This window comes from Agelaius phoeniceus, chromosome 5 (assembly GCF_051311805.1).
Source record: "Agelaius phoeniceus isolate bAgePho1 chromosome 5, bAgePho1.hap1, whole genome shotgun sequence".
Classification (NCBI taxonomy): Eukaryota; Metazoa; Chordata; class Aves; order Passeriformes; family Icteridae; genus Agelaius; species Agelaius phoeniceus.
Window position 1 is genome coordinate 61,591,049 of NC_135269.1, and position 23,444 is coordinate 61,614,492.

A 23,444-nucleotide genomic window follows, 5' to 3' on the forward strand; every position below is an offset into this window, starting at 1 on the left:
GGTGGAAACAAATGGGCCACAGACAAGGAGGAGAATTGAAAATGTAGGTGTCTCTTGGAGGGTGGTTATGTTCAGTAGAATACACTAAGCCAAACTAGAATGCATTCACAGAAGATCAGTATGGAAAAGTCTGTCCAAAATAGAGGTTAAAAATGTGTCTTCCTAAAACTGACTGTATAAGGGACTGCTGCTCATCCACCTCTGGTCTCTAATTTGTCTTTTCCCTGCAGTTCATTAAATCCTACAAAGAGTAAGGAAATGGGAGACAGAGATACATCAGTCCAACTCACAAAACATGAAAATCATTACCAGCCATTTAAGTTCCAAATACAGATATATATATACATATATATGTATGTCTTTTTATGTAATGAAGCTTTTAAGTATTCCACTTCCACGTAGTACCCTCAATAAGGAGTTTTGATGAAAATTATCATTATACACCTCTCAGTCTCAGAGTTTAAATTGAAAGCTAACATCATTAACTTGAACTCCTTAATGCTACTCAATTAGTCTCAACAGTTTTTTGAATCAATAAGGTTGCATTTCCATATGCCTGCCTAACCTGTCTTTAGACATACATTATGTCCTGCAATATATCAGTTGAGGAATATAGAGTCTTTTAAATGTCAGTTTCTTATAAAAATGTCTTTAGCTTCACTTGAAAGAACACAGTATTCTGGGATAATAATAATAACAATACTATTAATAATAATAATAATTTTAAATATTAAAAAATGAAACTGTAAGCATTTAGAGGACTACGAAGTTGTCTTTTGTGACTATTGCTGTCTGCATGCTCAGAGATGCTTTAGGCTCATCACCTAAAGCACTGATTGACAGGAATGGTCTTCCCTATGGATTGCACTCTGGTCTATACATTGTGACACAAAAGCTTTTGCTCAGTGTCAGCTTGTTGCTGACCCCAACAGAAAAAAAGAATGACAAAGTTTATTTCAGCAAAATGTTCATAAGTGTCTCCAGTTGTGCCTTGTTCCCTCAGGATGGGAGGGATTGGAGATGGCTGAAATACTTCAGCAGCTCTCACTTACAGATCTCCCCTCAGAGCCATCAGTGGGCACCTCATAAACTGTGGAATTTGGCACATGACAGGTGTAGTCTGGGATTAAAGTCTGATTAGTTTCAGTCAGGTATTATTGCAAAGACAGATGCAGAAAGACATGCACTGACTCTATACTATGACTGCAATAAAAAATTCTTTGTAAACAACAGATTTCAACAATCTGTATTGGTGAAAGTAAGACTGAATCACAAATATTCCAATTGGTAAAATAAATGTATTACTTTTCCCTACCAATTTCCTTCTCATATATTGAGAAGAAAAACCCAAACAGAACCAAGCAGCTTATTATACTGACTTTTCCCATTTATTTGATGTGTCTCAACACTAAGGAGCAAATGAATTCTGGGTGTGTACAGTATGTCAGCTTAATGCAAATAATTTTAAAGTTGTGAGAGGCAAAGGAATTTCAGAAGAAAGCAGTACTTTATCTGGTTTTCTGTGCCTACAAGGATGGGGCTTAGCACTAGGGAGATGTTTTTGTAGATAAACATGGTGTGATCAGCATTTGAAACCCAGGTTTAACACTCAAAGGCACTGTCTCCAGCAGTCTGTCACAACCTGAGCACTGCCTTTTTGTGCACAAGGCAATGAATATGCACAGCTGGGAATACAATAAGAAATTATAAGAATGTCAGGTTGTGAAGAATACTTGCTCTGGCAAACTGAGATGAAAACATCCCTCAGATACATTGACAAAGCTGAGCCAAACCAGCGTTGGCAACAGACTCTAAAATAAGGGGCATTATTTATTTTTTAAAAGATGCTGTTTTTCTACCCCATTTAGAGTGGAATAGATAAGCCAGCTTGACCATGAAAATGCTGCATAGGGGCATACTCATACATACAAGCTCTAGAACACTTTGGAAGCCTTTGGATCAATTGACTGGGCAACAATGTTCCTTCCCAAAGACTTGGAATTCTGTGGAGTCCATTGTCTGCCAACAGGTCACTGAAAACTGCTTTTAAAAAATAGTGTTCTTTTCAGTCCCACTAAGGAAGCAAAACCCTGGAAAGGATCCCTGGGTCATCAAGTCTGGCTTCCTGTTATTGCAAACCTCTGCAAGCAAACAGCACACAGACCTTACCAATACAGACATAGGCAAAGAAGACTCTGGCAACTGAGCTTGTTTGTGGCCTTTGTCACTAGGTCACCCACCTTGCAGTAATATCATAATATCACAGTATCTCCAGTGACTGACTGGTACACAAACCTGTGTGCTGTTTCAGCTTTCATGTTGGGTATGATATGGCTGCACTGATCACCTTTCCACTGCTCTGGAGACAGCTACACCTTAGATTCCTGAACTTACTTCTCTGAAAGTGGACCTGGCTTCTACCCTTGGCTTATGTGCTTAAGTGATTCATAAAATAAGACAGAAGACTTATTGAAAGGCTCTCCAATAACATTAATCTTTCAGTCCAGATTCTTCTAGTAGAATTGCTTAGCTGCTTTCTGGCCATTCATTTTTACATTTCATGCTAAGCACTGTCTTTTCCAGGCTAACATGGAAGTGTTACAATTATAAGTGGCATTTTTTAAAATGGAAAGTATAGATTAATTAAGCACATTTCACTTGTTTGGTGTAAAAAATCAGTTACCAGTTAGTCCAACCAAACAACTTTTGCTGAACTCCCTTTGTATAGCTCTTGGTTTATCTCCACATTGGCAGATTTAGTCTTTGATCAAAAACACATTCTAAAGCTTTGCTGCTGCTGAGATCCTTTTTTCTTGTGTTTGAAAGACAGGTAAATTGTTCACTTCTTTGTACTTTTTCACAGGAGCTCATGTTTGATAGATTTACTAAAAGCTCCTATGATTATGTGGCAGGAGGTTCAATATTCCTGAATATACATTGATTAAGTATTCTTTCCCATTTAAATGATTACATTTCATCTGATATTCCTCTACTGCTTGCTTCTCCAGGATTCTGGTACTTTTTTGTTCCTCACAAAGGCTTTTTGGATAGACTAAATTTTGTGTTTTCTTACTGGAGCAGATTTTCAGTTGATCATACAGAGAAAATTACCTGTACTTACAGAAAATGACACTCCTGAGCTTTGCAATATACTACAAACTGTTGGTTAATATAACTTCATTATGGAAAATGTGTCTTTTTGTTTTCTCTTGCTAACCTAGATTAGCACCTTGTGGTTCATGCCAAGTAAGAAGTATGAATAGGCGTGCAGACAAGCCAATACTGAATTAACACTGTCTTTTCCAGTTTGCTTATCCTTCCAGTCAGCTTAATGTACCTTAATGACCTGTCTTCTACCAGTTTTACTGAGAGTTTCACCTTAAACTCAATATTTTTGCTCATGTAATATAGGTACCCTCTGCCAGAATGACAATGCCCCCTGTCCTTCCTTGCCTTTCTACACATTTATATTAGAAAAAGAACTTAACTTTGCCTGCTAGTAACTTAAATCTCTGTTATTTTATTGTTATACCACTTTGTTTCTGTTTGTGTGAAGGAAAACTTAACAGTTCATTTGGACTGGAAGAAAAAAAAATCACTCCAATTCACTTTGCTAGGCTATAAAACCATCTGGCTCCCCCATGAATTTGAGAATGGTATTGGACAAGCTGTGATCTGATCATCACTGCACAGTGAGGAGAGTAAAGAGCATTGGGAAATTCTTTCTGGTTCCTGAATGATGGGGATTTGCTTTAAATGTAATGGTACCAAAATAGATTGTTACTGAACACTAGTGAGATCTCACAGGTGAAGATGTGATTATCAGCTCCCAGCTACCTTTCTGCACTGTATTCATCTGAATCTCTGGGTGGACAACACACTGAGATGCATGAATGCAGTTGTTTCTTAAATGTTGAGAAAATATACACCTGAAAATGCTTGATTAATTTTCTGTGTGAGACAAATTGAACAAGTGCTATGTGATTTTACAGTGATGAACCTGATATTCAGGATGGTCCTGTAAATGTTGATATAAAATTTTTATTAAATCTCTTCTATATTGCAGCTAAAGGAAAGATGAAGTGCTTTGCTGTAATAATTTTACAGCCTTTCTGGGTGTATTCAGCTACCTACTGAAAAGACAAACTAATTTGGACTACCACTAATTTGGACTCTGCTGAAGATGGTGAAGATTTTTTTTCATACAAATAATTATAAATTGTGAATTGGGATTGACACAAAACTACAGTAACTTCATCTGAGTTTCAGATGCACTTGAAAGATATGAAAAGCTTGAAAACAGTCTCATGGATCTGTTGCTCTGCAATGTAAGTAGCTTTTTAAAAAAGCATACTTATTCCCTCTTGATATTTATAGAGAGGAAAGCTGGCAAATAAAAAATTCAGTATGAAAATCATCAAAGAAAAGAAAAAAGAAATGGTGTGCTAACAGAGTAATTCAATGTATGAACCCTACTGTTTTATGCAAAACCAGTCCAATGTTATATTTAATTTAGGATCTCTGTCCAGCTTGTGTAGGACTAGAAAAACTTTGAAAGGATTGTCAAAACAGCCTTTTTTTTGGTATGGGATGCCTGTTTTAACTGTTCACTTAGCATGATAACACTGGGAAATCAAATATTACTGTTTTTTAAAAAAGTCCATTGCCATTTTACAAGATCAGTGTTGACTCAAACACCCCAAAAATCTCTTGATTTTGAAAAATTTTTCTTTTATATTTTTACAGCACAAGATATAAGTATGAAAGCAAGGAATTGGTGATAAAGTTAAGACAGAAGTAAATTCAGATACAAAAAAATTATCTGGCTTAGATTTGGGCATGAGCTATAGAGATACACTTTTATGCTAAAGAGTGAACACTAATATGAAAGTACACATAAAACACAGTAAAACATAAAAACTGGCTGAGGAAAAAGAAATACCTTTCCTTGCTCAAAATGCAAATCTATTATAAAAAAGTTTGGCATAAGCATTTTACAACCCCACAAAGATCATACACAATAAAATGGTGACTGGGCAGTCAAGACTGTCCATCATCTTGAGAAATGATTAAAAAAAGAAGAATAGCTAAAACATAAAATGGAGGACAACTAGTTTACAGAAAACAAAGGCTGAAGAATACTTGCCAGAGGAATCCGCTCGAAAACCAGTCCTGGGCAGCACTTGTTCTGAATAGGAAAATGGGGAATTAAAGGTGAAATACATTTCTCAAGTTATTTAAAGATGCAGCATCAATTTCTCTGCTGTGTTTTGAATTACTAAAATGCATTTTCTATTTTTTCTTGAAATTTTATTTTGTCCTCCCCTTCTTTACTTTCCATGTGGTGCTGTACATTAATCCTGCTAGATTAAGACCTCCCTGGCCATTTCTGTGCAAAGTGAAAAAGATGTTGAGGTGGTAATGTTTCTTTAACACAATGTATGTTCTGATGAAGATAAAAATTTTAGTTTGGTTAAAACTGTTAAAAAATCGTGACAATATTTGTGCTTATTCTAGTACAGCAATAAAAGTGGAAGTTTAATGGGTGTGTTTAGATGACTTGACCTCAGATGGCTTGACCCCTACTTTTATACAACTCCATTGCAAAATGTCTTTTATCACCAAGAGGAGGAAGATTTTTGCAGAGGGATGTATGTTGCCAATAAGAACAACTGATTGTAGATGAAGGGAAATGCAGGTTAATCCCTTTAATGTACTTTTTATGCAGGTAGTTTCAAAGTATTTGTATTTCACAATATGAAGTGCAGCAATGAACTGTCTTGTTTTCATATAAAACTATTTTGCTTGCATTAGAGGAAGCTAGATGAGTCCATAGCTGAATTCAGTCATGTTTCCTTTGCTAATTTTGTAATGTTCTGAAGAGGAATTTCTGGTTTATTATTTTGGCAGCACCCAGAGTGATTTGCAAAACATTCCAAACCAGAGGTGATTTCTATTGACCTACACACAACAAAAGCATAAATCAGGTATCCCATTTGTGTGACTTTAAGCCAGAATATCATACCATATCATACCATGCATGTTTCATGCTCTGAGGGAGGTAAGGTCTTTCACAACAGCATTTGCAGGACAGTGATGCAAGCTATGAGTATATTCCATTTTCCTAAGACAGAAGGGTGTGGTGAGAGACATAATCCAGCATTTCCTCTGTGGGAAGCTGTGTACAGCTTTGAAAGAGTTGAGACTAAAGCCACCTGCCTTCTGGTGGACTGCCTCCTGAAGGCAGCATGGGCTGCAATGGCAGCAGCTGAGTGATTCAGAGCTCTCTTGAGATAATACTGAAATGGTTGTTGCCGGGCAAAGATGTTTTCCAAAAGACGGCTAGCAAGAATGGAGATGTCTTAAAAATTTTGGGTATAAATGTTTAGATAACATCCTTGATCTGTCAAAATCCAGGTCCACTGAATGGGACATCAGTATGGATTTGGTGTTCCTGTTGCATTTGTGTTTACTGTCTGTGCTGAGCTGTGTCATGTGGGCTATGCTGTTTGACTTTTTATAGGTGGCTGCATGTCTTTACTTTGATGGTTAAAGGAGACAATTCCTTCATGCACTTCAGATCTTGTACAGTGATTTGGGATCCTTCCAGTGAGATGTGCTATCTAAATGTAAAATATTGCACCAGCACAGCTCCTGAAAATCAAAACCTTTGAAACTGATGCTGCTCCAGTGCAAACTTGGAGAAATGATTTTTTTATACTCACAGCCTTTCAAGATTTTAATGGAACTTTTAAAAGAGACAAAGTGATTTTAATGTAGAGAAAGCAATTTCATCTTGATAGTCTCAATAAGCTTTTAGGTTTGAAGGTACACAAGCTCTTTTGGTCACTCAGCTAGAATTATTCTTTGGAGCTGCTTTAAGATTGGTTCATTCTGTTTCCATTTCTGCTTGCAGTCACTCTAATATCACCCAGAACTGGTCTCAAGCAGCAAAGTGAAAGAATCACCATCATTCTCAAACTGTGACCAATTAGGGAACAACTTGCTGTGTTAAGACAGACAGCTATACATTTTAAGTAAGTTAGCAGTGTCCTTTTTGGGAACTGTTATTTGTGGCCAAGTAAAAGTGCCTAACAATGGTTTCCTTGAAAGCTATTCTCATGAAGTCTGACATTGCTTTTGTTCCTTTGCCTTGCAGAACTTCATGTAGATTCTCACAGTGCTAATTATCATCTTGTAATCGACCATTCAGCACCTAGCATGTGTTTTCACTGTAGTTTAGGAATTCACACACATGAAAATTGGAACTGTGCTATGCTGAAGATGCTGAACCAAGCCCTAAAGTTTTTAAATGTCTGATCACCAGAAAGATAAACCCAGGTGCAGATTTGTGGTTTTGGTGACCATAGCAAAGCAATGTTCAGATTAGGAAGAATCTGCTGTCAGCAGTATGGGTCTCTGGGCAGTACACATAATTGTGGTAATGTCACTGACACTTTGGAAAACAAAATATGTCCTCTAAATAGCTGTGCTCATATGACAAACAAACTGTTAGCAAATAGTAGAAAACTTCAAAGAACCTTTAACATAGAGGAAGGGACTGAATTAGCACTGTCTCCATCTGTCAAATGCAGAGATATGTAGTTTTTTTCAAATCTCACCTAATTCTGTTCTCAGAGACCCTACAGAAAAGCAACTTCCAACAGAGGAGAAAGGACTGCTGGGCCTGGTCCTCAGCTGAGCAGAATACATGTAATTTGTGCACATCCTGGTGCCTTCTATCTGCTAAGGATAAATTGAGCTGGTAATTTTACCAGAATACTGAGAGACTCTAGTGAGCTTTGTTTTATAGAAATCTGTCAATTAGGTGTATAGGAAACTAACTTTACACAAGGCAATTTGAAACTTTCCATTTATTTATTATTAAATTAATTATGACATTTTGCTAAACTTTTAATAGATTCTTTTTACTATGTTAGATATCCTGCCTCTACCTCATAGGAAATGAGGTAGAAGAATGAAATTTTGGAGAGGTCAGGACATAGAGGCAAGTCTACCCAACACTCCACCATGAAGATGCATTCGAAGTGCTGGAAGTTTTAAAATGATGACATGAAATTTCTGTAGTCTCCCTGAGATGCTTTTTTGGTTAAACATCTGCAGTTGCATTGCCATGGGTAGTTGTAGTCTTTCATGTGAAATAGGAATGAAGTACTTACAAAGTAGAGCTTGAAAATATAATAAAATACTTGTTAAATTCACTGATTTAATTTTTTAAGTTCAGCTAACCTGTCCTAGAAACAAGAATCAGGAAAGTAAAATTAAGAAATCTTCTGAACTATTGTTTGTATATAAGTATATTAAATAAATCTCCACCATGGTGATGATTCCCTGTGCTCTGGAGAACGGGGATGCAGCTGTGAATTTTGAGAAGTCTTGCCATACATCAAGATTTGGGGGTTGAAAGTAGATCCCTTCCAACCCAAACCCTTCTATGATTCTTTGCATATCAGATGAATGCAAAGCCAAGATTAATTTTGCTATTAGAAGATAGAACAGTAAAAAGCTTGCATGCCTGCCTTCTTGTTCAGTCTAAAATAAATTACTCTAATAGATTTATTTCACTTTCACTCATTCATTTTAAACTGAAAACTGTAAAATATTTGTGAAAACAGCCAAGCAACAAACAAGACCTGGGACATAATCCTGATTTATATGAAATCAATGGTGAAAATAGCAGGATTCTTTGCTGCCAAGATACAGCCACAGGAGCACAATTCACCCACAGCATGACACAAGGGTATTTTTATTTACACCATTGGAGCCACTGGTATTCTCTGGAGGAAGAATTATGCTGATGAAAAGTAGGGACAATATTTGATAATATTTGTTTTCCATATTCTGCTGTTTTCTGGATCAGTCTCTGTTGAATGCTAAATACATGGAACAAAACTAGCACAAGGGAACATCTGTATTTCAGCATCTCACTACCAGCCATGCTTCAGGTGAACAGGGGTTTCACAAGTGAGAAGAATGAGTGTGATTATGCTGCAATGTCCCTTCCAAAGCTGTGCAAGCAGCAGTTTGCCACAGCCCATAGGCAATGCAGCACCCACTTGTCTCATGCCCCAACTCCCCTATGCCTACAAGTCAGTTCTCTTAAATTTTAACTTTGACTCTTAAGTCCACGCTGCCACTTTGCAGATCAAAATCTCTTTGTGTACCTTTTAGTAAAGTGTAAATTGCTAAAGAGAAAGAAATACTGCATCTTTAACACTGCCATCAGCTGTAAAGCTGACACTTCATATTAGCAGAGGTCATTAGGGACCTACTTTGCAATCCAGCAATCAAAATCATTTTACATCCATGGCACTGTGATGATTATACACTCATAATTCCATTTGAAAGTGCTTTTGGTTTCACTGTCAGTTCTTATAAGCAACAAATCCATTTTGTCATGGTGAGTAACTCTTTCTGCAGTGATGAACAATATAAAACCATTTGACATTAATCTGCTAAATTTCCTCTCCTTTTATTGTATATCATCTCTTATTAAAAAGAGTTATATTAATTTAATAATATCAGTTCTTAGACCATCTCCATGCTGTTACTTAGGCTAGCAATAGATGGAAGGAAAACACCACCATGGACTGCTTGGAAATTGCTTTGAAAAATTCCCTTCCTATACCTCAGTTGTTCCTACTCTAGGTCAAGGAGTAGTTTGATGATAATAGACCTTACTTAGCCATTTTCCAACACTTTTATTTACTAGGGGAAGGCAGGCATGACTTACTGACATAAAAGGCACTAACTGGTGAATAGAAATGTTGAAGGATATGGTAAACTGAGGGCAAGGAAGGTTTGAAACTAGAACCTGATTTTCTAGCTTACAGTCCCAAGCCCTTCACCCATACAAAACTCCCTTTCTACAATACTTCAGAATACCATGTCTTTAGTGCTATCATAGTTCTGCATTTATATGCACCTGTGCACAGATGTGTGCACATATATGTTAAAGCACCATAACCAAAACTGATTTCTTTTTAGACTAAAAATGAGCAAAAAAGGGAAAAAATGTTAGAGGCAATTTTTTTTTTGTCAGGAAAACATTATTTGAAAAAAGTGGTAGTACCAATTATGTGAAAAATTTCCTTCAATTTTTAATAATTTCAATCTTTAATTTTAAGTGTAGCTCTTCAGCCAACAACCACTGTCAGGAAAATTTTGCTTAGCTGTAGACTATGCCATAAAACCCCTCAGGTGGTCATGCATTCAGTGCTAGACCTAATATTTTTTTTATATCCATGAGTATCAAATTTGGGAAACCCTGATTGCCTTAGTGTTTTTCTGCAAGACTGGTGTTTTTGTAGTTACACATTATGGATCAGTGTAATGCTGTCTGACAAATCTTTCCTACTTTAATGCATATCTGTGCTGAAAACCTGGAGTGATGCTCCAGAGGAAATGTAGCCTGTGAATATGAATTGAAGTGCTTGTCTGTGACCCTTACAGAAAGGTATTTATAAGTCTGCCAAAGAATGTGCCTTATTATGTGGAGGCAAGTTATGCAAATACATTTGCCATTTACATATTTCACAGGTGTTGGTGAACTTTGCTTTTTGGTTGCTTTCCAATTTGTTAAAATCTCTGGCAGTAAAAAAATAATGCATTGCATAAAACAGCTAGATTTGAAAGCGACTTAAGAAATTCAAAATACTGTGGTCAGACGAGAAAATAACATGGGAGATTTTGAAGAAAGTTACTTTTGCCCTTCCAGCTAAAGGTGGAACTGTAATTGTTCAGATTTCACTTTTAATGAGAGCTTATCACTGGCTTATCTCATTCTTCCTACTGGCATTTCTGTGTCACATCACCAGCCTTGGCTACCACACTAACTGAAGGACAAATATAACCCAATCAATGAAGAAAAAAATTATTTTACCTCTTTCCTTAGAGGAATATAACCTCAAATTTCTATTATAACTAGAGAAATATTATGGAATTATGATTCCCAACAGCTTTGTGACACCTGGTTGACTAATGTCTGCCTACAGGGGTGTCTGAATAAAGTTTTTTATAAATTGTGAATCTACAATAAACAGAGTTCAATATAAAATATAAGACATGAGAAGGAGAATTTATAAAAGCAAAAATTTTAAATTCAGCTGAATGAGGTCTCCTAATGATAACTCAGGGGCTCCAGTTACAGCTGTTTTAATCTGGTACATATGAAGCCATAATTTTTTCATTAATGGGAAATTCCTGATCTGATGTTCCATTTTCTACCTTCTGTACCTAAACTGGTTATGGGGAGAGTCACAATGTCACTTACACTCTAACAGTTTTCGTAAGGAGAAAGGAGACAAAGGTTTTGCTTTGAATTAATAGAAGAACAGAAAAAATGAAAAAGTATCCAGTTGAGAGAATTACATCACAGCAGAAAGTTAGGTAGGTATTCTTCAGCATGCAGAAAAATAAGAAGAGATGGGGAAGAGAGTAAAAAAAAACCCAAAACCCAAAACAAAAAAGAAAAAAAAAAAAAAACCAAACAAAAAAAACCCAAACCAGAGAGACAAAGTAAAGAAAGAAAGCATGAGCAAATTTCCCATCTTTTGCTTTTAAGCAGTTATTTAGATGACATGGTAGTCCTCCTCAGTGTTTGGACACCCCTCATGATCTTTTTTTATCTACTTGGAGCTTTGACCATAGGGATAGGTGACAGCTAAGAGGGAAGACCTGATAGGTATCAGCTAACTCACGACAAACAATTTTCAAAGGTACTATGACTTCCAAAATAGAGTTGCACTCTGTTTTTGTACTAATGCATCATTTGATTGCCTCTATGAAACTATTTCCCATGCAGAAGTAAGAGTGCTTTGCAATTCATATGTAACCATTGGAAACTGAAATCTTCTCATCACACAGGGTCTTGCAGGTTCTTCATGTTCCTTAGGTGGAAAAACATTTCTGTAGAATGAAAATCATACTTTTTCATTGAGACTTCCTGCTTGCAACCCTCTTCTTGCTATCATTAGGTAGGCATGAGCTAGAGGCAATACAATGGTCTAGTTCTTGCTCTGAGTCATGTTCCTTGTGCTCCTCACAGAACTACCCTGTTTTTCATAACTTGCTTCACTCCCTCTCTGACTGGGAAGCAGGAGAATTTTATGAGGCCCTGCTGAGTGCTGACTGTGGGGAAACCCTATGATAAAAGGCTCTATAGAAAATCAGAGCTATAGAAGTTCCAAAAATTAAATGTTAAGTAACAGTCTCACTATGAGAGAAACAAAAATTTTGCACTATCTCTTTTTTTTTGAATTTTTTGGGTCATGATTGTTCACTTCTTTGCCCTATTTTTAGAAGATGAAGATGAAAAGAAGGTCTTGCCAGGAGATAAGACAGACTTGCTTTGAGATAAGAAGTACTTAAAAAAAACAAGTAGCTGAACTTTTCCTGTGCACTTTTAGGGTATGTTCTTCCCAAAGATAACCAACCTGACACTGCCATATGGTAGGAAACAGTGTTGTCTTGAAACTCTCCCTCCTATATACTCAAATTACATGACAATTACTTGACTCAGTAATGGATTTCCTTCCTGCTGTTTCCATCTTCAGGAAACAGGACAACTATGTGGTGCTAAGGCTTGACAAATCGAATTTGCTAAAATGTGTGCTTATGGCATTCATGAAAAAAAAAATGTCAGGGAGAATAGACATCTTTGGAGGTAGCTATTTATAAATAAGGGATATGAATGAATGCAGACAAGATCTGGTTGGAAACTAGTGGAATCAAATCTTAGAGAAAATGTTGAGGGGATAGTGGAGAAAGAAGATAGGAAATTTATGTTTCCAAGATTAGCTGGAAGATGGGACACTGATCAAAATCTAGGATAAGGTTACTGCAGTCTTGCTTTTCATCTCTCAATTTCTTGTTTTGGGCCTAGCAGCTTCACTATTTTTAATTATTTGGTTTTCTAGGCAGCTGGCTGCAAACATCTCACATAGAGTTTCCAGTTGCCTTTTCGACCAAACTCAAATGCAATTATACCAGTAAAACACAGGCTTTAGCATAACTCCAACCCACATGTTAGATGCTCTTCCTATTGTAAAGCATATACTCCTTAACACAGTAGATCATATAAAAGATAAGAGTTCATGTTGGTCAAAGAAGGGCTCAGAAAACTTGAAGAAAGCACCCATGAATATTGCATGGTGTAATATATCTTCTAATGTAGTATATAGTCTTCTGGGGGGTAAGTGAATCTTTGTGGTTGACATCAGATCTATATTCCCACAGTTTTATGAAGGGCACACATGGATCAAGCATAGATTGGGGATCAGGATGAAAGAAAATGCCATATAAATACATGTGTCATATATCCATATGGCATTTAGAAAATTTTCCTAATTGTCTCCCAGAGATATTTGTTTCAATGTACAAAGTTGGCATTCTTGGCCTGATGACTTTAATTACAGAAGATGGTTCTGACTGTTGAGTGGAATGATTTTTGTTAAACTTCATCACTTCTAAAAGCTACTGATATGGGAAATTATTATTTGTAAAGGGTTTTCTGTTTGTTAGAGCTCTATACAAAGCCAAGAGTTTTTTCAGTAGAGGTGCTGAACTACATAAAATAATTTCTAACTGTGGAATGGATTATTTTCCTTTTAATTTATCATATACCCAATTCTATCACTTTGGAGAATAACATGGCAGTTCAAGCAAATGTTTTTATTTATATACTAGTCTAGCCCTTAATGCACAGGAGAAAGCGAAAGAAGGGAGATGTCTGAAAACTATTTCCAATCTTTGATCAAAATTAGTCTTCTTTCAAACCTATTTGGCCTACTCCACACAGCATCCTGATCCATACTTCAATGAGTTTTAAAATTTCAAAAATAATAGTCTCTTTTTTGTACATTGTCTTGGGAATACCAGCCAACCTGGACTACATGGTGTTTGTAAATGTAGTGGAAATTTTAGTTTCTATGCCTAACAGTTTACAATTTAAGATTAAATACTTTTTTTACTCAAATCCATATTTAGGGTGAGTAAGATATCCTGGTAAGATGCTGGTATTCCTCAAAAAAGCCAGCAATTTATTTAAGTACATGGAGTTAAATAAAACATCAACAACTGTCTCCCTCAAAAAAAAAAAAAAAAAAAATCTGTATTATGGAAAGTGAATTTTAGGGTGACAATCTATATTGAAAAGTGTTCCACTAATAGGATCAGTGTGGTAGAAGATGGTGGCACTGGCCACAGTGGCAAAGAACCGAGGACTATGATGTGCAGCTTTGAGACTAGATCAGGGTTCACTTGGAGGTGATGTGAAATGAACTCTGGTGTTCCTCCAGCATGTCCATTCTTGTGGGGACTGGGAATGCCAAAGCCAAAGAGGAGATGCTGATGCTGTAATTTATATCAGGCAAGGCAAGTAAGAATGGTATGAACCCAGTGTTGGGGACAATAATGTATTTCCTTCAGACCATCCCTTTGCATGCTGAAGAAATTTGAACATTCCAGGTCTCTGGGCCCAGCTAACTTAATGGGCTCGTCTGAATCAGCTCCAATATTTTATGTGTAATTTACAGCATATTTTGGTCCATAGGCTCAAGTATTTTACAAAATGAATTGAAAAGTGGCATATGCAAGTAATGACAGTGGTGAGAAAGCTTTCAGTAAAAAAATTAACTATCTTTAAGAATTTATCTTAGTAAGTGCAAAGGCTGCAGACAATTTAGAACAAAATTTTTAGCTAAAATGTTCTTTACAAAAAGAGTAAATAAGTCTAAGCCCTTTTATTCTTGCTGTCAAAAATATGGGCTATATTTCCAAAACCATGAGAAATTAAATAAAGATGAGCATCTCAATGGCTCAGTACTGTTTTGTATAGGTCTTCAAACAGTACTTTATGCTCTGGGTTACTTTCTAACTACCAAGGACAATGTGAAAACTTGTCAAAGACATTTTTATAAAAAAAATACATTTGAAATTTCTTAAAAAAATGTTACTTTGAAGTGAAAGCATGTGACACTCTTTTTTTCATTGATAAATTCACATCTTCCTATTGGTTGACTATGAAATAAAAAAAACACAGTAAAATGTGGTGAGACATATACTGTGCTTCACCAAGGACTTAACAGTCAAAATGAGGAGATCAAAAATATAAGGAAAAAACACCTATGAAAGTCAAATATGAGAATTTAGGTAAGATCTAAGAAAATATGTAAGTGTACAATTTCTGAAACATTTACAATGGACTCTATTTACTGGAAAGAAATGTAGTTTCTTTAAATTACAAAAGATAATTACAGAAAATCATGTCAACAGTGACACATTCAAAGGCAAAATTTTAAGTACTAAATGGCCAGCAGGGTCAAGAGAGCTTTCACTTACGCCTACTTTCATAAATAGCTCTTGATTTCTCATACAGCTCATACGGGTCAGGTTTTCGTGGATCAAAGGCCTCTGTTGAATCAGGAAATGAACTCCTGTGAAGAGCGGGTGGATAGGGAATATTCTGTGGCATAGCTGGAGCAGACACACTGGTTTGAGGGCTGCCTTGATTCTCCCATCGTTCCATCATCTGGAATAAAAACATACAGAAAATAAAAATAAAGTTTTGCAAAAACTGTCGCTTCCACAATGAGACCAAAACCAGTGATTTCTCTTGAGGATGTGTTTTTTGTAAAATTAGTAAATCTGTTTGCTGCCTTTTGAAATGAAAGGTGTGTGTTGTGCCGTTTATAAAATGACTTGGTTAAATTTACTCCTTAGTTTGTTGCTCATGGCAAGATGTGACCTTTCTCAGGTAAGATTAGGCCCAGCATTACCTCTGGAGCATGTGGAGTGCCTCTCACAGAATGTGCTGAGCTACTGGAAATTATTTGCTAAAGGTGGAATCTGTCAGTTTGTAAAGACATGATTATCAGATTCATCAAAATGCATAACATACATGAAGGTAGTGCTTAGCAAAGGAGGGACAGACCGTGTAGCAAGTGAATGTCCATAGTGCTGTATCTTCTGAGAATACATGAAAATAACAAGCTGCCCAGGGACAAGGAGATAACTGTAACTGGGACCAGAATTTACAGCTCCAACAGAAGATTTAATAAACCAAAGTCAAAACCAAAAGAAAATCAAAACAAATCAAAACCGAAGAGAAAATTATTACAGCACATATTCAGGCATCTAGTGTTCAAAAAATCTCACTAAAGTGGCATTATACAACCAAGCACAGGATAAGGCTTTCAAATCTTCCAGGCCATTTACAGGAAAGCCTACAACAGCCTATTGTCTATGCATGAAAGACACCTCAGTTCACGCTTTTTTCAAGACTGTCTTTAGCAGTCTTACATGTACATCAAGCTTGAAGATATGATAGGCTGTGCTAAAGATGGCTTGAGGATCTGCTTTTTTATTTCTTGAAGAAGTTGGCTACTAATCAAATTGCATTAGCAAATTTCTTTGAAGAGGCTAAATTAAACAAAACACAAATGTTTATCCCAGGAAATGAGTACTTAGCTATTCCTATAACCCCTCCTGAGGACAAGGGTGGTAAAGCCTCCAGAACAGTGTGTTCTCACACATAACCCAACAATGGTAATTACACAAAAAATGCCTCTTGGAAACAAACTCATCTGTAATTAAATTCCACTGACTTCTACTGTTGTATCAGCAAAGCTTTATCAAAGATGATTGCAGGTTTATAGTGGGCTTGCTCTACAAATTCTGTGACTATCATTTGTCTTTAGTTCCTTGGTTTCAGAAGGTATTTGGGTCAGCAGGTAATCTTTACTCTCTATTCTGATGATTAACTGCATCAGGCTTTTTTCACACCAAGTATGTGTGGACTGTAGATGTTTTAGTGTCCTCCTGGTGAATATGCTGAATAATTATCCTGCTGCATATCCCCGGTGATCTGACCTTCTTAGGCTCATATTTAAGAACACATGGATTATAGATATTGGCCATTTTCAGTTATTTTACAAAGTATTATTATAACTCAAAACGTGTTTCTGTCAGAATTTCAGCAGTAAGTAGGGCTGGTTCATTCAAAACTCTAAGTATGTACATTCTGTGCAATACAGTGGCATATGGAAATACTCAAGCTGCCATTAAAATAGCTTAGGAATTTATCTTGGGTATCTTCAGGTACCCTCTATATCAAGGTAAATTTATCCTCTGCAAATAATTGCCCTTTGGGTAAATTAGCCTGTGTGGTAAGTCACATGGATAGCACAGTACTACTTCTGAGCCTTGAAGAAATTACCTCCAGTAGCTATAAACACATATATAGTATATAATTCCATTATGGAATTGTAAATTGAAAGGTCTCTAGAAACACACCTGATTATGACCCCTATGTCTAAACAGGAAAGAAGAACTAAGCTCAATTCAAGCTCCTTATGATATAGGAAATTACCAGGAAAATATGTGTAGGCTTTACCTTCCCTTAGGAATCTAAAAGAAGAACACAAGCCAGTGAAACCAAACTATCTTGTCATTATGAAGATGAAAGACATGCAGGGCCATGTCTGTCTAGATGTGAAAGATTCCTAATTTCTTGGAAAGTGCTGGGGAAATAGATCACTTACCTCTTTCAAAATGTGAAACTGGACAAAATTAAAATACTTAAAGAAAGATTTAAAAAAAGAAAGGAAAATATCATTATCTTTGATGAGCAAACTTTACCCTGGAGAAAGGACAGGAAACTGGAGATCAATTGGCAAAACCCTACTGGGTCCCATATGTCTAACTCTTGCTTGCTGGTTTGCTCTAAATCTTCAAGTGTGAAGTTCAACCAGCTAAATAAGCAGATAAACAGAAGGGAAATTATATCTCCCAAACCTGTATTAACTAATTAAACAGTCACCTAGCATTCAGTAATGGAAGTTATCATAATGCTACTCCAGAAAAGAAGGCATTCTTGAAAGTGAGTAAGGACAGTAGTGAGTGAAGGGCATCAACTCCAAACTGGGGCAATGGTTTGGTGATATTGCTCATGGTCGTTTTGCACTAATATTATACATGATATACACATATAAAATATGTATGATATACATAGGAATCACTGGAAATATCTGTTATCCCAGGTTACTGTGCTTTCCTTTGCTGTTACACAGATCAAGGCTGTGCTGAGGTGTTGGGGAGGCTTTCTAAACCTCCTGTGCTGGCCTTACTGCTTCAGACTGTCTGCACACAGTGCTGCAGGCACTTGGTTTCAATCTTCAGGCCTTGGACATGAGAAATTTATGTCTGACTATTTCTCTAGTTAAAAGTGGTGCCAGACAGAGGAATTCACACTACCTTAACTCAGTCGATCATTAGTGAAATCTCTTGCTGAGATTACCCCAAAATAGAGTGGCTGTGAGCAGTCAGTCTGCCTGCAGGTACAGCACACAATGGTGTTATATTGTTCTGCAAGCCCTGGTTTTCCTCACATCATTGCATGAAAAATTGCATCAACTCAGGTTGTTTTTCTAGATCCTGATTATTGGCAAGTGCTTCTTGAGCATGAACAACCATACTATTTATATAATGAGATATTGCAAAAATTATCAACAATAAATACACTGATATTTATATATTTGATGTGTACATAAAAGGGCAAAGTATGGACAGGAGGAGGTCTTCAAATGTGGATCTTTAACAAGAGAGCAGCAAGCTATCTATTTCCTCACTTTTTATCTGAGATTAAAAGTTGAACATTCCAGCAATTCAGGAGTCTTAAACTGGTGAGAGCAAGCCAGCTTTTAATAATCCAATTTATTTTCAAAAATGTCGTGCTACATAGATGAGCAAAGCTACTTATGCAATACTTATTCCAATGTATTGTATACAGACTCTATCCTTTTACAGCAAAACCACTACAAGCTGAAGCAGTCTGACAAAGTTGCATCAGCTGATTAATTGGTATTTGTACTTGACAGGGTACAAAAATTATTTTGGCAAAATTTAAGCATGCCATGTTCCAATATGAGAGTATGTAAAGTTCAGATTTAATGTACTTCCCCTGCCTGCTCCCCAGTAAGAAGCCTCTAAGTCCTTTAAAAAGTGTTGCTAATGTTATTCCCATTGCTCTTAGGAGTCTTCAGGATCTATTTCCTCTACACACTCTTGTGGAGAATTAAGAATTGCTCTAAGGTCTGTAAAATCTCAATTAAAAAGCCAAATTAAAAAAAATAACAACCAAAAAAAACCCAAAAACCAAACAACTCCCTATAATAAAACAAACCAGACAACCAAAAATAGTACCCTATGAATTTGTTTTATACTGTGAATGCTGTCACAAATTGAAAAAATTATATAATGTGGTGTCAGCAGAATAACCACAGTAATTGCTTACAGTCCTACAGTGGAAAGTCTTTACACCTTGGGTTTTACTGTCAAAATCATAGAAACATAGAAAAGTTGATTAAAAGGAGCCTCAGTCAGTTTTCTAGCCCAAGCTCTTATTTGAAGTGTGACTATTGCAGCTCTAGATCTCCTAATGCAAGAAAGAGTAACAATCTCTTTGAGGATGTTAAACTCAAGCCACTTGTAAACCAGAAAAAGTGCATGCTGTTAATTTCAAAGAATTTGCCAACTAGAAGACTAGACTGGACTCATTTCTGCTCCCTTCTTCTCCAGACCTCATATTTTTAAACCTCCACATTTCTGGTTCTTGCCACCCATCTTAACATGAGGGTTTTCCTTCTTCCACTTCTGGCAGACTCCAAGTCAACAGATCCTCAGAGCTTTTCAGGGAAGCCACCCCTGGTGCTGTGTCACTTGGGGCTGGGGCACTGCTGAGAGGTGTCCCATGGGCTGGGAACAGGGTGGGTAGGTGACAGCCTACAGAAATTTGCTTTGCATGATAGCCATCTTATGAACTCAATGTGTACAATTTTGAAAGAAAACTTACAGGCTTTGGAGTTTTCCATGGAGAAAAGAAACCTGAAATAAACAAAAAATAATGTTAGCAGCTTTTTCTGATGCATAAAGAATGGAGGCTAAGTGGTGTCTATGCTCCCATTCTCATTCAGGTCTGCAGATAATATTGATAGATATGAAAATTCTCTACACACAAGGGGTGAAAACACAAAACACGAGGGATAATTTCTAAGAAAAAATAGATAGAAAAATATATATATATATATACACACATATACATATATATATATGCAAGTGGAGCTATTGAGATCATTGCCATACTTTACAAACAGCATGGGATTAGGTTGAAATTAAAAGAACTAATCAAAAGGACTTCCAAATGTCTTGGTGGACATTGGATAAGACACCAAATGACCTGGTATTGATGTGTCAAATGCAGTCGCACCTTTAGGAAGAAGCATTCAGAACATCCCATCAACAAAACCTAATAATACAAGAGATTTTTTTAGAAGAAAAGCCTGAAGAAAAATAACGGTTTCATTAGTCTAGAGTCTAGTCTCTCCAGAGGATTGCTTATTTTGATACTGTCCTGGTTTTGGTCTTAGTTAGCAAGAAGTCATGCATGACTACCTCTTTTACACAAGTAGTTATCTCCTTTTCCTTAGTTACTCACTGATTGATAACTTGCTTCAGTGACTTCCCTAAATTTCAACTCTTGTAGCTTACAAATGTTTAAAACTCCAGATATGTCTTTTTCATAAAAGGAAATTATTTGAAACACTCATTGAAAACACTGTTCCTATCTTATGCAATACAATGTTAAAAACCTTTACAAAGTATTAAATAATAAAAAAAAGCCTTTAAAAAAGGTATTAGATCACTTTTTAAAAAAATACCAGCTTTCAACATAGCTTTCATTAAAAAACTCATTCTGAGCTTAATAGTAGGTAAAAAAAAAAATCTGTGGACCTTCCTAGGTAAAATTAAAAACTAATAACAAAGAGCTCATTTGTTTTGTTGGAAATGGAAATGGTGCTTAAAGTGAGATATCTAATAGGAGGGCTGCTCTTTCATTCAAAAAATGAATTCAGCTGAAAGAGTAGTACTGACTTCATTATTTCTTTTTCTAAAGTGAGTCTAAAAAGAAAATTAAAATTATGTGAGCATTAGAATAGTATCTTTCTACAGAAAAATCACACCAGGAATTATATTTCCACATATATTTAAGGTTTGTAGAATTCTGTGATTGGTAATCTTTTCTGCCCTGAACTTAATTAATTTTGACTGAAGTATCTTGCAGTGTAAAATCACTTGAGCCATTTGTAGTGAAACACTGGCTATTTAGTAATGCTGATGTGTTTTTTTTAAAAAAAGGTCTATTGAAAAAAGTAATCCTGGAAAGGTTTACGCTTACTGACTAGACAGTGCCTGGATAAAAACTGCTTTATTAACAAGTGGACAGATTTCTTTCCATCTGCAAACTCAAGCTGAGATAACAGGCATCCTTGATAGATCTGGCTTGTACACCACTTTCAGTATTAAAGATTCTGTAGCAGAAACTTATTAAATAACTTATTGGATGGCAGATGGCTACCTTTTTATTACCCACTATGCTTCTGTACTGTTAATAAGAGTGAAAACTAAAAAGTACTTTTCTGCTCTGAGCTAAAGATGAGACTAGAAACTTGCTCAAATCAACTTACTACCCCGATTTGTTGTTCAGAAAGTATTGGCAGAGGTAACACTCCTTACCCATTGGTACTGTGCACCTCCCATAACTTACTGTCATGAAAAATTACTCCTTATTAAACTGAAAGGTCTTTTTTTCCCTATTTATTTACTGTCTCCACCTAAAAATAAGTTATGCTGGAGATATCATAAAAAATTTACTATCAATGAAAAATATAATAAGTGTTTAAAAATCAAATACACAATGACATATACATCAAGTCAAAAATTTTTTTAAAGCCCCTCAATTAAAAAAAATCCAATTATTCATTTAAACAAAGAGAATATAAAGTTATATTTAGCTTAGAGGTTATGGGCACAGACTGCAACATACAAATGACAACATCTACACTCAAAAAAAATAAAAAGCAATATTTATTCACACAGCATGAAATTATGTTAAGAAAACTAACGGATATAGGATGCCAGAGAAGTAAAAGCTCCAAAGGAAAATTAAAAAAAAATAAAAATTGGAGATCCATATGTGTACAAATGGGTGCTATAGAAGCAACAATCTCTAAAGGTAACAAACACTGGGACTAATAGTAAAATCCATTCTTCGGATTTAATTCCATCTGTTACACCTTGACCTCATGTAAAATAAGATAATCTCTCACCTCTGTCAAAGATTAGGTGCTGGGCTAAAGGGGTGAAGGCCTAGTTGCATAAAGGAACTTTACATTACATCTCTTACCTATTTCTTGACAATTTTAATATTCTCTCACATAAGATCTACACTCACAGATGAACTAAACATCCTTTTCCCAACCTAAACAAAACTGACTTTTATAGAATATATGACATTATCAGTTATTCAATGTGAGACTGATCATGGATAATTGTTGTGTACCAAAATAATTATCACCAGTATTTAAACACATGCAACAATTGCTGCAATTCAAGAGAATATTGCATATGTAGAACACTGCAAGAGTAAAAGAAACAAATCCTCTATATGTAGAAAACTGAGGCTTAAAATCTCACCAGAAGAATATACCTTAATAATGTATATTCAGTGTCCACTCAGCAGTGTTGGCCATCTAGAGCAGGCAATGAGAAGTGGACTTTCATTTGGTTTGACCTTACTTCACACCAGATTTTCCTTGACTTTCTGGTGCCCCTTACATGCCATGTGAGCCCTCTCCAGCAGGGAGAGCAGGATCCCACCTGAATGACAGCTGCCAGCAGACTGGCACCAGTTCATATACAGATACTGATTTATCAACAGGGCTGAAATTTGTTCTCCAAAAAATGCAGCTTTCCATTTCCTTTGAGAACCAGTACAACACTAATACTGCCCAATCTTCTGATGAACTCACATCCAACTAGAAACACATACTGGATAACCTCTGACAACCTCATTCCACTTCCAGGTTTCTGCTCCACCCTCCCCAGACTCCCAGCCCCCTGCTGTCCAACTTGGGATGTCTTCATAAAAACTTGAGTAGCTGAAAATATTATATGAACATTTACGTATGAACACCCCTCACCTGCATATCCACACACATGTTTAAAATTTGAAATAACCGAAGTCAGCTTAGATCCACCTAAAAATACTTCATGCAGCCTGTTCTTACCATGAGTGGCTTTTGGCTCACCCATGTGCCTGACAGCCACCCCTCCTCATGGTAACCTCACCACACAAACTATAGTCCATTTCTTGAAGATTCCTGTATCTACTTCATTAGCACTCCTTGTAAAGACAGCCAGTACAGGTCTGCATCAGTTCAGGAAAGGACAATTGGGTTCCTGGCTTTTGTTAAAAAAGCCCCCACCATTGAGCCAGGTGCTAGCAGGAAAATACTGTGGCAACATGTAAGCATGCAACAATAAAAATACATAACCTCATATACTTCTGCAAAATTCGTTTTGAGAAA

General features: G+C 36.3%; 1 protein-coding gene across 15 annotated transcripts in view; it reads right to left on the reverse strand.

The window, feature by feature from the left end:
* Positions 1 to 23,444, reverse strand: part of MAGI2 (membrane associated guanylate kinase, WW and PDZ domain containing 2) — a 702,121-nt gene that overhangs the window by 70,072 nt on the left and 608,605 nt on the right. For 11 of the 15 annotated variants that reach the window (XM_077179138.1, XM_077179137.1, XM_077179132.1 and 8 more), the window contains 3 exons: positions 19,871 to 19,902; positions 15,361 to 15,550; positions 5,150 to 5,188 (listed from right to left, as the gene is read on the reverse strand). In XM_077179138.1, the coding sequence (XP_077035253.1) occupies positions 5,150 to 5,188; positions 15,361 to 15,550; positions 19,871 to 19,902 (261 nt within the window). The remainder of the gene's footprint in view (positions 1 to 5,149; positions 5,189 to 15,360; positions 15,551 to 19,870; positions 19,903 to 23,444) is intronic. The other 4 variants (XM_054631283.2, XM_077179135.1, XM_077179134.1 and 1 more) reach the window with 3 other exon arrangements.